At 53.4% G+C, this 17,543-nt stretch overlaps 4 protein-coding genes across 4 annotated transcripts; 3 read left to right on the top strand and 1 right to left on the bottom strand.

The window, feature by feature from the left end:
- Positions 1–998: 998 nt before the first annotated feature.
- CABS01_10022 (glucosidase II beta subunit-like protein) lies at positions 999–2,667 on the bottom strand (the record flags this gene model as incomplete). The annotated part of the gene is made up of 2 exons (XM_060543378.1): positions 999–2,501; positions 2,569–2,667. The coding sequence occupies 2 exons, from the start codon at positions 2,665–2,667 to the stop codon at positions 999–1,001; spliced, it is 1,602 nt and encodes a 533-aa protein (XP_060399559.1).
- Positions 2,668–5,062: 2,395 nt separating this feature from the next.
- On the top strand, positions 5,063–5,414 carry CABS01_10021 (uncharacterized protein; the record flags this gene model as incomplete). Its single annotated transcript, XM_060543377.1, has 2 exons — positions 5,063–5,124; positions 5,246–5,414. 2 exons carry the CDS (start codon positions 5,063–5,065, stop codon positions 5,412–5,414), a joined length of 231 nt encoding a protein of 76 aa, XP_060399558.1.
- An 8,307-nt stretch (positions 5,415–13,721) lies between these two features.
- Positions 13,722–15,821, top strand: CABS01_10020 (uncharacterized protein; the record flags this gene model as incomplete). The annotated part of the gene is made up of 2 exons (XM_060543376.1): positions 13,722–14,009; positions 14,097–15,821. 2 exons carry the CDS (start codon positions 13,722–13,724, stop codon positions 15,819–15,821), a joined length of 2,013 nt encoding a protein of 670 aa, XP_060399557.1.
- Positions 15,822–16,460: 639 nt separating this feature from the next.
- Positions 16,461–16,808, top strand: CABS01_10019 (uncharacterized protein; the record flags this gene model as incomplete). The annotated part of the gene is made up of 1 exon (XM_060543375.1): positions 16,461–16,808. One exon carries the CDS (start codon positions 16,461–16,463, stop codon positions 16,806–16,808), a length of 348 nt encoding a protein of 115 aa, XP_060399556.1.
- Positions 16,809–17,543: the final 735 nt, after the last annotated feature.

Below are 17,543 nucleotides of genomic sequence, written 5' to 3'. Positions count from 1 at the left end.
CGAATGTCATGGATGTTGGCACCGAGGGTTTGGCTCGTTCATTTGTGTTCTGTAGGGTTGATCGTGGAAAAGAACATTTAACAGCTCAACAAGATGTATCTGACCGTTACATTCGTCGGTCTCCAGTAATTAATGCAGGTAGGTATTGTCTCACACGAGGCTGCTTCATATGAACTATATGGAGTGACGTTGCCAACATCCCTGCCAGTTCCTCACAACAACAAAGCATCGAGATAATGGCCTAGACCACGATCAAATTAGACCTCGTTGGGATCCGTGAGAGACGGCAGTCGACACCATGACCCTGAAGATCATAACAGTCCAGCTATAGTGGATCCAGTCGAGTGTAGCTGAATAAGAAGTGGTCCAAAACATTGCCGTTTCGGGATCCCGTTGGGTTGATCGGGATACCGAGTCCGGGTGTGACATAGAATTGCTTCCAAGTCCGACGTGGCCATTAGATCGAAAGAAGAAATCGACATTCGCCCGTCTCGTCAATTATTCGTACTCGACGCCCGTTGAATGACTATCATCTCGGGTTGGATCCGCGTGATGCCATGTTGCAAATTGATGCCACCGATCGTATAGTTTCTAACAAGTCCGATTGCTACCCGAGCAAGCAGATTTTTTTGATCCTTCATGGAGTAGTCTGCTGAATAGTTCCAGAACCGGATATTCTGAGAACCGAAAGGCTCAAAGCCGAACAGCCTGAAAACCGAAGAGTTTCAGGACCGAACGGTTCTGAAAACCGAGCAACTCCGACAACTGAATACTCCTGAGAATCAAGCGAAAAGGGGAATTGAAAGGGCACCTTGAATTCTTCGACGCATTTGTGAAATTACAGAGGCAAGTAGTGGGCTGTAGAGAAAGACGTGTGCAGTTAAAGAGACTCTCGAGAGCATGGGAGCCAACGTACGGCCCTCTGTATCATTCAGCATATCAATACAAGAAACATTCCAAACGCCAATGCTAGGCCATCAAATCAGGGGAGGGCATCACTACAGCTCCTCCTTGAAGAACTGCTCCTCGCTACCCTCCTGCTGTTGATCCTGCTTGCCCTGCTTCTGACCCTTTTGCTGTGTCTTCTTCTCCCCCTCCACAACCTTCTTCTTCCTCTTTCCCTTGGCCTCCTCGCCATCCTCGCCGTCAGAGCCGTGGTCAACAATGCCCTGGATCTCTCTCTGCGCACCCGGCTGCTCCACCACCTCGAGCTTCCATCCCTTGTCGCCAGCGATCCGCTCCAGCTCAGCCCGCATCTCCTCGACGAGCTCGGGACTCAGATCCAGCTTCTTGAGCTCATCGTCGTCGAGCATCTCCGTCGCGCCGCCCTCGGCTTTGCTCTTGGCGCTGGCAATGATTTCCACCAGCGGGCCGTGGCCGCGTCCAGGCAGGTAGCTGCGCGGCGGCGAGAGCTTCGTCGGTGGCTTGCCCTCCTCGTCCGCATCGCCGAGCACGTTTCGCGCACCAACAATGACGCCGCCCACGTTGACGCCCTTTTGAGCCTTGTCTCTGACGTCAGGGTCTTGCTGGGCCTGCTTCAGGAGTTCTGCCGCCTCTTCCTCATCCGTTGCGGCAGCGCCCTCCTGCTTGCCAACCATAGATTCCGCGGCTTCCAACGTCTTCCGACGATGCCACTCGGCCTGAGCGGCGGGGTCGTCGGAGGGGAGGATGAGCTGGCAGCTAATTGGGTTCGCGCTCGTGGCCCTCGGCGGGAGGAAGGCGACGTCGTCGCACAGGCGCGGCGTATTGACGACCATGAGGTAGGCGCATGTGGTGACCTCCTTGATCCAACCGATGCGGTCTCCCTTCATGCCCGGCACACAGTGGTACTGCACCTCGATTGTCCGGTCGCGGCCCGTCAGGTCGCAGACGGTGCCGCCTTCCATCTTTTGGACGAGATACCGCTGGTCGCCCTTAATCTGCAGATCCGTGTTCGCGGGAGGGTCTCCCGACTTTGTCGTCTGCTGATGTTGCGGCTCCTGGCCTTGTCGCTGGCTAGGCGACTTCTGTACCCTGCCGAGGACGTACTCGGCTGTGTGGGGGTCGCGGACGGGCGGCTGCCCGTTGGGGACCGTCGGGAGGGCGTGGAACTGGGTTATCTCGCGGTTGTAGCAGAAGCTGTAGCTCCACCAGCCGGACATGAAGTACAGACAGTTCCCATCCAGCTCGTCCAGCAGCTCCCAGCCATGCGCCGAGGCCTTTGCCAGCTCGCGTGCCTCTTCCTGCTTCGCGAGCTCCGTCGCCGTGTGGTTCTCGGGAGTCTGGGGCTCCAAGATGGGTATCGAGCAGAGGTACTTCAAGTCAGCCGTGTTCATGAGCTCGTATCGCTCAAAGACCTCAGAGGAACGGCCATTGTCGGAGTCGGTGGCCTCTCTGACGTTCTGGGAGACGTCGGAAGCTGTCGAGAACTCGGCCGAGTAGGCAGAATGCGGGTTTGTGCGGTCCAGTAACGCCTGCGCTTCGTGTTCTAGTATGTAGGATTCCGAAAAGACTATCTCGTACTGTAGGTGCGCTCATTGTCAGTTTGCCCGCCAGAGCTTCCATGGAACTCCTTTGGATCGGACGAACCTGAGGATATGCCACGAGGTCATCGTGTATACTAAAGCCAGGATGACGAGCCCCGCAAAGCTGAGCCGTGGCCAGCAAAAGTAGATTGAAACGGCGCATCGTGCCGTGTGAATGAAGGTTCGCTCACATGCAGAGAAGTTGAAAGTTGTGGTGGTGAGGTGCCCGTTGCTCGTGTGGCCACCTTGAAGCTGCTTTGACAATCGCGCCGCGCATTGGCTACCGTGGTTCCGTAGCTCACAGGTGTCATCTACAGCAGGGTCCCGCCCAGATAAGATCGCCGGTGTTTTGCCGGTGGGGATGCTCCGATAACGAAGGCGGTCACGTGCCGTGAAGCTATTATTGGACGTCAGGAACAACCACCTCGAGGAGTATGAAATATCAATTGCTGCGGTTTTATCTCTACAGAATAAGTTGGGCAATTGTTGCAAAAGAATACCGTGTTATAATTCATGCTGTAAATTTGATTATCAGTCCACACAATTGAATCTAATGCAGTGTCAGTCTCCTGTCAATTAGCATGCGTGATTGCGAACTCGCATCACTAGCTGGAGCATGATTCCTTCAAGCCATATCGACCGCCCAGACTATGAGATTGAGGTTACGAGAAAAGCCAGCTGGGTACCCACCTGTATTTTATGACTCCATTTCAGAGTTCGCGTGGTGACTTCAGACTTTGGAGGCGATACACGAATACGATTCTGCCAACATAAGGTGCGGCAACCCCCAGAACCTAGTCACAAGTAGTGATGCAAGATAGAATCGTTGGAATTTCAATACGTCTAGGGTGAACACAACCCACTTGAGAAGAGTTAACACTGCAGTGAAAAGGCTGTGTCGTTGACCCCGCCTGTCCTCCCTCGGGGAGCCATCATAATTCGTCGGGCGAGGCTGGCGAACTATGCCTCCTTCCGGCGCTATATTCACATCCACCGTCTTCGGAACCAACAAGCCAGATGCTATCTGGACGAAGTAGGATTATCACATGGTTGCTTTCATTCCGCCAACAGAGCTCGAGTTGTAGGTCCACGGCTGCTGTGGGTCGTCTAGCTAATCTCTCGAGTCTCACGGGAATCGGGAGATCAATGCCTAGGGGCCTTGGTCTGAGTAACACGAACAGCCGAGTATTCAGTTGATGGAGTGCAAGCGTCTTTGATGCATAACAGTCATCTTGTTGTAAAGACTGGATAGTATTGATGATATGCGCACCACGTATTTAGATTCGATAATAGCGAGTAAACTTTCCAGGTCTTTACGTCAAAGTATACCTAGGTTTGCCGCCACAGGAAGGCCCGTCCCGACGAAGCATGAGGACGGTAAGGGCACAAAATTGCCTCCAGTGGCGTTAAGATCGCAGTGAAGACTCCCATAGGTAAGACTTTGGATTGTGGCTTTACAGTTGGCATCTGGGAGACTCCTTTTCATGGCGAGCAGTAGCACGCTCCACGCACTCAGGCTGTGAAGACGCAACTAAGAGCGGCGACAATCATGGCGTGTCACTGAGGCTCAACATCATCCAAGCTCAAAGCCGCACTGTCAAGTACTTTGAAGGCATCTCTCTGTCGCTGGAAAACACATTGCCGTCGCGGTATCGGCGACAAGCCCGCCCCTCGCGCGCAGATATACCGTCGCCGGTCTGGAGAACGACCAACACGCGCAGATCACGCAGCATACTTTTTCCCCGCCCGCTGCCGCCACATCGAAGTCCCCCCTCGACGACTAATTCATTGGTCGCTCAAGGTAAAATGCTGACCGCAGCACACAGAACCGACAGCATCGTCCGTGCCGCGCGTGATCGGAGGAGGCCAAACATCGCGGCAGGCTACCAGGCAACACTCCTCCTGCAGGCTCGACTTACATGACCCAGTCAGCCGCGGCCGCCCGGGGTGGGAAAGAAAAGCGACACAGATCAACAACAAAGGAATCCAACACAGCTCCTATCAGAAGCCGGCGCTGCGCCGCAGTGCGGTAAAGTACCACGCAGCAAAGATATTGTGTGTGTATCACTGTGTGTGGTATTCGTGTCATCTGTGAGTGAGTAGGCGGCACGCCGATACGCTACGCCATGCGGATGCGGGTGGTTGTGGTATCACTGCGATGGGATGCGATGCGATGCGGCTCGGGGCCGAGTAGAGCACGGATGCCCATTCGGCGATCCAAAAGAGACGCTATACGGTACGACTACAGACTTTCCAGAAACTCACAATTGACAGTTCGCTCTCGGACGCAGCCTACTAAGGAAAAGAAGGCATGAATCTGCTCCCTGGGCAGTTAAAGCCAAGGCGCCTCTTCATGCCGTCCCGGATTGGATGACGGCAGACGGTTCAGGAAAGCAGAAGTCCTAGCGGCGGTAGGCTATTCAAGTTTTCCTAGGGACTACTCCGTGTATCTTGTGTATCTGTCCCGTCCCGTGTGAATGGTTGGGTGGATGGATAGTTTGGTAAGGTAGGATACTGATGGTGTTACCCCTCTCTTAGTTCTCTCGAATCTCACCGAAATGGGCCGTGTCATGCCAGAAGCCGTTCAAGACACACGATACTTCAGCCCACTCGGCAGTGGGTACTGATTTGAGATATCAAGTAGGCGTTGAGAGACAGGCCATGCGAGTGCCATGCCATGCCGACGTTTGCTTGGACTTTTGGTGTCATGTCAATTTTCTTCCCTCTTGTGTCTGGCACAGCCGCCGCACAGAAGGAACGACTGACGAGCATCGTGCTTGGCGAAAAGGGAACTTTGAGGAACTTGAGATGGAACTTTGGCAAACAGATTTGGATCTGAGTCTTGGAACTTTGGAAGTCGTGCCGTGCCAAGAGTGGCAGAAGTTGGCGCCAGTCCACTACGAGGATTGAGTTCTGCTGGTGTTGCACGCAAAGGGCCAATGGCTTGATCCGTACAATTGAGATTCATAGAGTCTTGCGTTGCTTTCTTTCCAAAGGGAGTCAAGGTGAAATCGCTAATAAGATTGATGATTTTGATGATCCCTGGCGGTAAGCGCAGTTTCGGCGATAATGAAGGGTCACCGCCATACTCCCGTACTCAGTCAGGTCGTAGCGTTGTATTCGTGAGACAGTCTAACAGTAGAAGCGACGGCGAAAGCGAGATGGGAAACATCGGCATCGTGGGGGAAGATGAGATACAAGGAAATAACCCACTTGTGCATTGTCGTATCGTGTCAGTAATCGTACCTGATCCGTTGCAAACTGCGGTCAGTCCTTAGCTCTGCGACTGTCATAAACAGGTATCTCGCTGGCTGGCCCTGAGTCGCGCGCAGTTGTGCAGGGTGCAGCGGGCGCCGCTTGTATCCGTACTGGCGAGATAGAGAACAGAGTTCGGTGAGGGTTTGACAAACGGAGTGCAGATCTGCAATACACTACTCCGTAGAGCCTCTGGCAACTGGTTCTGGGCGTCTCCATTCTCCAGCGTTCAAAAGCTGCCATCCAACTGGGAAAGGTGAGAGACGGAAACAATACACCAAACCTTGGGATTGGGATGGTGAGGAGACGGTAGGGGGGAATTGGGGAGAATGACCCGGACGTGCCGGGGACACCCCCCACCGGTAATGCCAGAAGCCGTCTGATGACGGGAGATTGTCGCAGAGATGCTTGGGCCACTGGTCCATCTACAAGGAGGGTCGCGGTTGATGACACCTCATCTCTCTCTCCCAGACTCCCCCGGCGGTAAGAGAGACTTTGCGGGTTTCTGCCAACTAATAGCTTCTGGCTGGGGGCTTCCTTGGGGGGTTACGGTGCATGCTGTGGGCTGGCTGATGGTTTGGGGCATAGGAGGGAAAAGGGTGGGAGAGTCGGGACCTTGGGGCCCAATTCAGCTCGAGCAGCTGGAAGTAGCCGAAGAGGATCAACAGCGATGATCCCTCGAGGCGGAGCTGTTGCGAGATGTGGTGCGGGACGATCCCAAGCTTCTTTTGGGGGTGGGATTTGGTATGGAGACTTGAAATGTTTGGCTTGGCTGGTCAGTTCTTTCGTGATGTTCCCAGGTATTGGAAATTCCAGATTCCATGGGCCATGAGAATGGGGACATGAAAAGGGACCCGCTGCGGTTCGCGCGTGCGGCGTCACGTTTTGACAAATTGGCATCTGAATCTGATGCCGATGGATCATGGTAGCCAAGATTAGGTGACTGTGTAGACGGAGTTGCGAGATGAAGGAGATGACGCTAGGTGAGGGCGATGCCGTGATGATGGAGACTGGAGAGAGAGAACTGGCACTTGCACGTTCCTTGGCCCCAGGAACGGGTCGGTCACGAGCGAGAGAGTTCGTTCGAGTGGAGGAGGAGGTCTGGCACACCTGGGCAGATGAGACGAGACGAGACTCAGCCTGGCCGTGTAGGGAGTGGCCATGCCGCCATGCTCCATGGATGGATGGTGATGGACTTGCACAGTTGGTGGAGGAGGAAGAAGACGAGGATTCAGGAAGAGGAGGAAGAGGAAAGGGAAGGGTACGTACCTCCTCTCTTTCCCCCGAACGCAAAGAGCCAATCGTCGGAGCCGGCGGGGCGGCAGCCTCACTTTGCGGGAACAAGTCGTAGCCAATCGAGCATCGCCCTGCGACGCTAGTCTTCTTCTGGAGCTGCGTAGGCGAGCTTTGATTCGTCAAAGCTGATATCGGCCAAAAGTGGAGATCGAAGCTGGGGATCTGTGACTTTGGGGAACTTGGAAGTTGTACAAGTAGAGAATGAGACACAGGGACGCATAGAACAGCCGCAGCATCGTGGAGTCGTGGACCACTTCATCTCGCTCACCGGGCAGAATGCTGTCTATACGGACCTATACAGAGCAACTCTCCAGTGGATGCCAGTACCTAACCCTCACTAGCGTCTGGTTTGCCAGCGGATGATGGAAGGAAACCGGCGCTGATGGCGGTCTAGTGTGGGGGGTTCTCCAACGCCTGTTCAGTGTTGACTAGAGGTATCCGTACCTTACTGCGTAAACTACGTACCTCCATTGAGGTAGAGAGAGGTACGTACTTCTCGAAAACGAGGCAAACGCTGTCGATTGGACCAACATCGCCAATGCATCACATTGGATGCCACCAGATGCCACTCGATGCCACTGGGATGCGGAAGGGGATGAGATGCGTCCAGTGACCGTCATCCGTATCGTCAACAACAACACAAGAGACAGATTCTGCCGGCGTCACTTTGTGGGTGCTGTGCATGGGATGGGGATTGGGCTGATGGAATGTGATGTGCCCAGGGCCGCGGCGTGTTCGTTACAGCATTGGCTGTCTCTCACACGAGTCTGCAAGCCGCATGCAAGCCAACGCTCGACAGCCCGTATTCTACTGATTAGGCGTTTTTTTCGACTTTGCTAGATCTTGCAAAGGTTTTGCTTTCCTACTTGCATCTTTGTAAATTCCATCAAATGGGATTTCAACGTGATGTGATACAAAGGCAACGGCTGGCGGACTAAAGTAGTGGTGGTCAGCCAGCATCCGGGCGTCTGGGGTCCAGATCCAGAGCTTGTCATATCATTGCCGCTTTGAGAGGAGGCACTTTTAATGTGTCGTTGGCGATGGTTGCCCATCAAAATACGATCTCCTTGGCCGTGGCAAGCACGTAAAGACTGACCACACCAGAGAGGGAGGCTAGGAAGACATGCCCGTGATGGGATATCGTGCCTGAACATCATGAAGGAGGTTGCGTCCGTGGGTGCGCCGAGGCATGGGGTGACATGGCTTGGCTTGGGAAATGGACATCTCACATTCAGCTCTTTTCCTCTTGTCTCTGTCATCTCCATCTGTAAGTGCCCGTGGGCCCACGGCAAGCCGCATGTCGGTGCGCAACAAGATGCGTGGATGGATGAAGCCTAAAAGGGCCCGAAGGATGTGGTGATCTGCCCGCCTGTGCCCTCCAACGTCACAAGTGTCGACCTACAATGACGAATTTGTCTCTGTTGGAGTTTCTTATTCCTCGGGCTGAGCAAGCATTGCACTAAGATACCACGCCCCCGCCGTGCCCCCTTGAGTCGGGAATTCCAAGCAACATGCAAAAAAAACCCACTGCCGTCATATTGTAATTTTGCTTTTTCTCTTGGGGTGGTGGTGCATCAAACATCCCGCGTTCTGCTGCGTGTTGAGTGAGTCTTGGTAATGGTTGTCTTGGGGGAATGCATGCCCGGAGTCTCTTCCGATCCCCCCGTCCCTGGTCCAGACTTGGAGATCAAGCAGATTAGGTCGCCAGGCATGGGCTCTGTTCGACAAAACCTCGGGCCCCCCTGCGTAAGAACGTGTTTTGGGATGTCTTGCACTCTACTAATTAGGAGAGGATTGAATCGTTGTTTGGTTCAGGAAACGTGTAAGTGCCTGCATTGGAATTCTTCTTGGTTCCGTACGCATGTACTTACTACTAAGCGCTCGGTTTTGTCGAACGTGTGACACGTTCCGTCATTGAAGATCTTACAAGTCTCCCTCATGGACATTTTTTTTTTCATCGCATCGTCATTAATAACGGAGTAATTATCGCCCACTCTTCATGGATGGCCTACCGTCTTAGTGCGTGAAGTTTGGACCGTTGAGAAGAAAATCAGCAGAGAAATTTATGATCCGAGAAATGAGATGAAAACCCAAGGATCTAGGTTGTGTCAAGCAAAGGCAGGAAGGGGAAATGGGAAAAGAAGTTTCCGCCCCCCCTCATCCCGATCTCGTCCCGAAAGACAAGCAAAAGCCAATTCACTCTTTGACCCATTCGCTTATGTGTGAGATGAAGAGGAGAAGTGGAAGCTCGCGGTTGACTGACGCGTGAAAAGTTGTGAGAGTCGTGAGAAATGGGGTGGTGTGTGTGTGTTGAAGGGGAGCTAAGGGAAGCTTTGCATGAACGAACTTGAAGCTATGTTGATATTAAAAAGGGTAATTAAGGACGAGGAAGGACGCGAATACATGAGGGGAAAGGGTTACAGAAGTCCAGACGAAATAGAGTTGCTCTACCATTTTCCCTTCATTTGCGGCTATTACAACCGGACAAGTCATGATGATGGTATCCGTCAGGCTTGATAACGATCTCAACCCGTCCAATAGGTTTCTTGGTCCCGTTGAACAAGCCCGACGCGGGAACTTAACATGGAAACTCAAAAAGAATGGTTGACTTTTCTTGTTTTACCTTTTTTGGCTCTCGGGCTGCCGTGGGCTGTATGGGCTGTCAACTCTAGCGGCTGCCGCAACCGCATGAGAGAAAGCCTAACGGTCAATGGCGCCAGGGACGAGTCATGTTCTTGTCAGACGGGCGTGACGGGGAGAGAAGCGGTTGGAACTTGGTGTGAAGAAGCGGTTCAAAACGGCGCGCTTTGCGGTAAGACCTCTCGCTCCCCTCCCCTCCCGAAGCCACCCATCCCACCGAAGTAAACGGGGTGTGACAAAAGGAAGAAGGGCAACTTGTGCCCGTTTTCGCAAGAGCATAGTTTGGCTGGTCTGGTTTGATCGTGGTCTGGTCTGTTTATTTTTGCGGACGATCTTCATGCAATCGCTATGCGGGGCCTTCATCAATGGTGTGTGTGTTGGTGATGATGGTGGGTGTTTGTTGCCGAACGACCGTTTGAAGCGGCTAAGCTGCTGCTTCGTGCGCATTCTCTTTTTCTGCTTGCGCACAGTTGCGCGCGATGGTCACCGTCTTAGGATAAGTCGCGGCATTAATCGTTCTTCTGGTGCTTCTTTCTCAAGAAGAGGGGTTCTATCAAAGCCACGGGCACGGATTAAAGTCAAGCATGATGAGCAGAGTCAACAAGAGTCATTCATATCGGCTCGGATTGTCATATGGATGCGAAATGGACGCGCGGTGTTTGCAACAAGAGACGGCATCGGAAGGGTTGAGGTGAGGTGTGTTTGGATCCGGTTGCTTGGACGGCATATGGTGTTGAGAGACGATAATGGGCCAATTCCAAAAAAGAGACACCAACAACAAGTCATGGCAGGGCATAGCATATCTCCATCGCATCGCGATCTCGTTTTACCGCAACGAGGAGGATCCGCAAAGGTGGGCCTGGTTTGTGAAAGTTCGGGACGATCACGATGTCGGCCCATTCTGCCAGGTTTCTTGCGGAATCCGTATAATTACTAACAGTGAGGTGGTCACTACCTAGTGGAGAGGCGCCGAATATCAAGGGGACGAGGGTACTGTGAGGTAGCTCTCAGACCGACGGCCGGGCTTTTTTGAGTTGCCTTTCAGGCCCGGCCAGACTGCGGCTGTCCACGTTTTTCTTGGCCAGGTTCCTCTCAATGTGACAGACATACAGCACGGCGGCCCGAACCCCAAAGTTGCGTCGTGTCGTGCTTTGTTGCTTGGTGCTGCTGGCGCCTGGCGGTAGTGAAATTTGGGGGACCTTGTTAATATGAGTTTGCCCTCGGACAGTGGCACTTTTTGATGAAGGTCAGGTCATGATAGCCAGCACTAGGGAACGTTATGGCCAGCACCAGGCTGGGTTTGGTAAGGGCTCAAGATTAAGGTCGCGCCGCCCCCGGGGCCCAAGATTGACAATGACAGACAGCTGCCCAGCTACGGGGCCTAGTAGGTGCTAGACAGGCGCGCGCAAGAGGTCTAGAAGAGCCGTGATAGCCCAAGCTAAGAGCAAGGTTCCTGAGCCGTGGGTTCAGGGCCAGTCTCGATACGGACAAGATTCAAGATGAAGAGTGCCCAACTGGGAGTTGCTGAATACGACTTCATCTTGCTCATCCTCGTAGCTTAGAATGAGGGTGGTATATTCCAATGTTGTGTTCCGCGTGGGAGGTGTGAGCAGGAGAGGTCCGTGGGTGAGCTGGACGGCAGCCAGCCGGGCAAAGAGTTGGAGAAGGTTGCTGCCCAGTTCAATTCTCTCTACCTATCCCTCGGTATCAGAATAGGGAATGCCAGAGAACGTGATGGAGATGGAGATACCCAGAGTGAGTGACCACTAGCCATAGTGAGAGAGACCTGATTGAGAGTGAGAGTGACTCGGCGAGCATCAATGAGAGGAGAGATGATTAGGCGTCATACCCCTGCCTCACACGCGCTAGCAGACGTGTTCGGTGCCCACACGCCCCCTGGTGACCAGCACTTACACCCACACCTCCCAAAAATACCACTGGAAACTGGGACAAGTCGTCACCGAAGCCGAGATGCGGTTGGAGGGAGGCACGTTCTCAGGAGCCGCTGGGTGTGTTCAGTGTGTGTGAGAGAGAGAGCCACAGACAGATTGGGGAGAAACTGGAAACGCCGTGTGCGACGACGCTTCGTTCGGCCGGATGTGTTGACGGGCAGATCCCAGTCAGCCCTTTTTCATATTGCGTGTTTACCTTTACACTACGCCTTTTTATTTTCTTTCTACTTGCTCAGTGGAGACAAACGGCTCTCAGTTCCCCTGGGGAGTGAATGCAATTGTATGAATTTCCATCCAGTCGCAGAGCAGCTTTTCATCTGTAAAGTGGTCCACGTGTTGTCAATCAGAGTGAGAGTGAGAGTGATGCTCTCACTGAGGCACGCTACTGAGCTCATTCCAAACCCACTGAAGTCTGAGGGGACGGAAAGACCCAGAGGCGGAGTGAGAGGCCGGCGTGAGAGTGAGAGTGAGAGGGGCCACGGGCGGGCGGCTGCACCCACTTTAACCTTCTTTCCTCGCTTCCATTCGTTCTTTGCCGGCCCTGTGCCGCCAATTGCGATGCCGACCACGTATTTCTCCTACTCTCTCTTTTCTGCCATGCTACGGATATTCGTATGGATACCCACGGTACACTGCTGGCTGGTCTTCCTCCAGCGTGCTGTGCTGTCGAGAGTTCCATTTCTCGTCGTCCCCTCATCCTTGGTCGTGCCGGCGGTGATCAACCACTCGTGGTCTTGATCGTCCCTCCCACCGCTCGTCCCACACCCCCCTTCCAGTCGTTTTCTTCTCACCGCACCTTTGACCGCCGGGCAGAATAGCAGCCCAGCAGCAGAGGAGCAGCGCAATTACCTATGTATTCCATTGTAACATTGATGGAACTGCAGTAACATTTGCAATACCGAAAGAGCAGTGAATGTCATTGTGTTTTGCCCCGTGTTTGTTAGTGGCGGCTGTTTCTTGACTGCCAGCTCATCATCACCACCACCACTCACTCACTTGTACTTTGCTCTCAGTCTCACTCTCAAATTCACTCTTTTCGGTCTCTCACTCTCACTCTCACTCGTCAGTCTCAATCACACCCTCCATCCAACCCCAATGCTGCTTGATCCTCGGCCAATCCAAACCATCTCACAGTTTTCCCAAAAAGACACTGGACAGAAACACCCACACCCCCATCCTTCCATCCATCCCGCACACCACCACATCATCATCGCAACACACACGCAACGCACGTCCACCACCCACCACGACCACCCACACACCAACATCCTCGCACCCCCCTCCCCTCCCCTTCCCATCCACCATCATTCATCCACCCTCACATCCATCTCCATCCTCCATCCCTGCTCGTCTAGCGTGCTCTGTCTTGCCTGTTCCACCGACATTACCAGCTCGCTGTGGAGACGCCGCAAAGCCTCACTTCCATGACTGGACATTCGTTGCGCTGCTGATCCTGTCGACTTCTTTAAACCACTGGCCTCTCGCCGTCCGCCTTCCCGAATTCTCCTGCGATCGTCTTCCTATTCGAAGCCACAGACTTCCCTGTACCATCGAACATCAACTCGCCTCAACCCGCCTCGCCAAACTTCAAGACAAGTCAACCTTGAATCCTGCTGCTCGCACAAATCTTCGAGACCCCCAACAATCCACCAAAAGAGTCTCGAATACCAGGAAACAAATCTTGACTCCCGCTGGGTCTTATTGTTTCGCCGCGCAGCACCAGCCATACTCCATAGAAAGACAAGACCAAGAACCAAACAACAGCGTTTTGTCTTGCTTGTCTCGCTCCTAGGAAAACAATTAATTTTTCCCGCCTGGTTTCCACAAGTTCGTCACTCGGGAGACCTTGAATGCGTTGGAGAAAGAAGAACGAGGCTGCAGCAACATCGTGTCACATCACACCTCGTCTACTACCGACGTCTAACACCACGCTCTATCCCTCCGTCTTGACTCGGACGGCCTTGAATTCCTCAACCGAGTGGTAGCCCGACACGCTTCACTCTTCCTCACCATACCCAACCCACCCTAGCTGCTACGCTCATCACCCCGCTGTTCTCCGCCAACTTGAGCCAACATGAACCATCCTTACAATAACGTCCAGGAGATTCAGAGGCAGATGCAACAGAAGCAACAAGAGCTGGCAAATCTCCAAAACCTTCTTCTTCAGCAAAATGCATCAGTAGCACCGCAAGCTGCCCAGAGCAATTTCAACCTGCTCCAATCACAAGGGGACTACCATGTAGACGCCGCCGCCTTCACACAACACCAACAGCCCAATGCTGCTCCTCTGCTCAACCGCAGGGCCACAATACCCAGAAGCAAGTCCAACATGGGCTACGCTGCCCAACCCACAAGAATGATGGTAATGCATCACCACAGCTCCCATCACCATCTTCACTGCTCGCGACCATCGTGAATCAGGTGTCCGTGTGCTAACAATCTCTTCCAGGAGCGCACAAGTGATGACTCGCCCCATCCCGTAAAGCGCGCGAGGGTCATGTCCCAGCAGCACCCCCGCGCCACGCCCATGACGGGCATGTCTAGAAGTGCTTCCAACAGATCAGAAAAGTCTATCCCTTTTGTCGTCAAGGGCCCTCTACAGCCCCTCCAGACGTCAAATAACCCTAATCCCATGATGGACCGCTTCTACCAGAGCCAAGATGACCCTCATGTCCTATTCGAGTCCTCCCTTCAGCGATCGCCAACAAATAAACGCCACTCGGGTCTCTCGCCTGTCGAGGAGAACGCAGGTTTCCCAGAGGTCGGCATGAACCCTCTCGACTTCCTCGCTGCGCAAGACGAGAGCATACCATCTCCAGCCATGGTCCCGCCGCCGCAGAACTTCCTGACGCCCTACGATGGCCGGAATTCACAGGCCAGCCTCATCAACTCGGTTTGCCCGTCCATGAGCTCTGGCACATCGGCTGCCGAGACCATGCCTCTTACGAGGGAGAACAGCTCTTTTGACAACCAGTCACTCAGCGGCGCATTCGGTATGACGAGAATTAACTCGGCACATTCCCAAGGTGCTGCCGACTTCATGTCTCCGGAAGTTTACGCTGTCCCCTCCGGCACGTCACCGAATAAGTCAGATTACCTCGCCTACGTCGGCGCTGGCACAAGCCTGTCGCCTCAATATCCTCAGCAGTCGCCCATTGATGAGCAGTTCCTCAGTCAAGGCTCCTCGATGATGGAGCGCTCTATTTCCGCCACCAGCAACGCATCCACCAAGTCAAGCACCGAGCGCAGGGCAAAAGAAGCACGCCTCCAGCAGATTCAAAATGCGAACCGTACAAAGATCTGCCCCAAGCCTCACGACGCTGTCAAGTCCCAGTCAGCTTCTGCTAAGAAGGAAGGCAAAGTTGCTGTGTCTAAGGGTAGCTACACCCGTCCCAAGCACCCCAAGGTGTTCTGCGACATGTGCAGCGATCACCCCGATGGCTTCCGCGGCGACCACGAGTTGCGCCGACACATCAACGCTAAGCACGAGGGCATCGTCAAGAAGTTTGTATGCCGTGACCCCAGCACGGTCGGCATGCAAAGTGGCGTTCAGGCTATCAACCCGCTCTCCAAGTGCAAGCAGTGCGTCGCCCGCAAGCAATACGGCGCTTACTACAACGCCGCTGCCCATCTCCGCCGCACGCATTTCAAGCCCAAGACTCCCCGTGGCAAGAACAAGCGGGGTGACGACGAGGAGAAACGCGGTGGCAAGGGCGGTGGCGACTGGCCCCCCATGAACGAGCTCAAGCAGTGGATGGAAGAGGTGTTTGTGGCTGCCGACGACGAGGTTGCCGATGGCGAGGCCCAAGAGGAAGATGAGGAGGAGACTCAGGCCACTGCCCAACAGTTCGAACCCTCCATGTCGATGGACCTGTCTCTTGGCCACATGGGCGAGAACATGACCTACGACATGGGTTTCCCGCCGTCCTACCACATGCCTGAGTTGGCGGCAATCGATACTACCCAGGCCTCGTACCTGGCTGTTTCCAACATGCCGCTCTCCTCCGCGTCGGAAGCCTTTGCCTTCTCCCCGTTTGGTCAGAACTCGCCAATGAACAACGGTTTGTCGCACGAGACGGCCTTTTCCATCTCGTCGTCAAACACTGTCACACCCACCAACTACCACCAGGACCCGCTTGCCGCGGAGGGCTTTGAAGGCTACACCGCCTACTAAAGACTAATTGGGATCGTTGTTGAATTCTCACGGATTTAATTTTTTCTTAATTTCGGAATATTTCACACAATCGTGTCACTCAAGTCGCACTTTTCCCGCAAATCGTGATTGGGGTTGAGATCTGAGGCAGTTGGGCCGCGCTCAGGCGTTCATTGGGCCGACTTTCAGTTGACAATCTGCATGACGCGGCTCTGCCCAACATCGCCCTCCACCACGCGACCTCCGCAGGGTCGACCAAGAAAAAAGAAATCACGAAAAAAAAGCGAGAACGGTTTTCCTTTCATTGGCAATTTTGTCATGACATCATGATCAGTACCACCACGGCTGCCCGGTGTCGTCGGCCGAGTGGAGACACTCGCTGGGTCACACCCGCGCAGCCGGATTTATTTCTATACTCCGTCTTTTCGGTTCTCAGTCACTTCCGGACTCTCTTCGATATCGACCTATCTCTATTTATATCTCTCTCAACCGGTCGGGTCGAGATACGTTTCACAATGGCTCAGTGGAATGCGGTGACAGCATTTCGCGCCTCAAGAGCCGAATGCCTTTCGGTGGTGCAACCGAGGCCTTGAAATCATTGTTGTATATATACACACACAAACGGCCACGTTTCTGGACGACTAAAACAGTTTCCAGCGGATGGATCAAAAGGGGTGGTGGGAGGCGAGCGGAATGGCAACCGTCGCTCCCCCGATCTCGATATGGCACACAGGCGTTGTATCCCTCTCCGCAAGGAGAGTTTTCTTCCTTTTATTTTTGGAATTCACAATACTGTTATTTCTTGCAAGGTGTTGGGGACTTGGGAAAGGCTGTTCACGCTTTCTGGGAAGACGAAAGGGTTCGTCCCGTAGACATGTATATACATGGGTTGGACGGCAGGTTGGGTTCAAGACGCACAGCACGCGCTTGCGTTGGATGGGTTCAGGAATACGGAGAACATTTGGCAAATGTTCCACTGAGGTGTATAGCACGAAACAAGCAAACTAGGTGTTCGTCACCTTCCACATCATGATCTGCCTGGTTCTCGGTGTAAAATAAAGTGTGCGAGATTGAAGTCACGAATCTACTATGAGCTGGAGAACGGTCTTGCGCAAGTAAAAAAAAGTGCACCGCGGTTTTCATCCTGAAGATTTCTGCGCTGGGTTTCTCCCAGATGCGGCACGCTGTCTACGACACATAGTATGTCCAGCTCAGGACACATTCTATAGGTCAATGACTTCAGCCGAAGGAAAACGTTCAATCCGGATCCTTTGCCTGGTACGAGAGGAAGCCATGTTGTCTCGAGACTAAGTGGCGGCGATAGTCATCCCGGAGACCGTTATGTGAAAGCTCAATTTGCTTCGCTGTTAAATTTCATGATCCATAATCGTGATCAGGGTCAGAATCGTAGAAATCGGCTTAAAGTCGGAGATCTCGTGAGGTAGCCTTGTAGACGATTAGTTGAGGAGACGATCTTTGACGAAGTCATGAGAAAGAGGAAAGTGCCGAAGAAACCACGCTGAATAGCCGCGGGACGACGATACAGAGTCTTGGTTCTTCTGGTTCGCCTCATTTTAGAAAGACGCTTCTTATGTTTCGACATATAAGCATGGCCTCAGATGTGAATCGGGCGCACCTTCGAGGTGTGGAATGAGTTGCTCCACAGTTTGGGACTGGTTACTGGGTATCTACATCGAACGCTTCCAGCATGATACATATTCGCTTCTGGAATGGTGTCTTAAA

The sequence above is a fragment of the Colletotrichum abscissum genome (genome assembly GCF_030869225.1).
Source record: "Colletotrichum abscissum strain IMI 504890 chromosome Unknown Scaffold_25.1, whole genome shotgun sequence".
Lineage (NCBI taxonomy): Eukaryota > Fungi > Ascomycota > Sordariomycetes > Glomerellales > Glomerellaceae > Colletotrichum > Colletotrichum abscissum.
The sequence above is the reverse complement of the archived record's forward strand: the minus strand, read 5'-3'. Positions and strand labels throughout refer to the sequence as shown.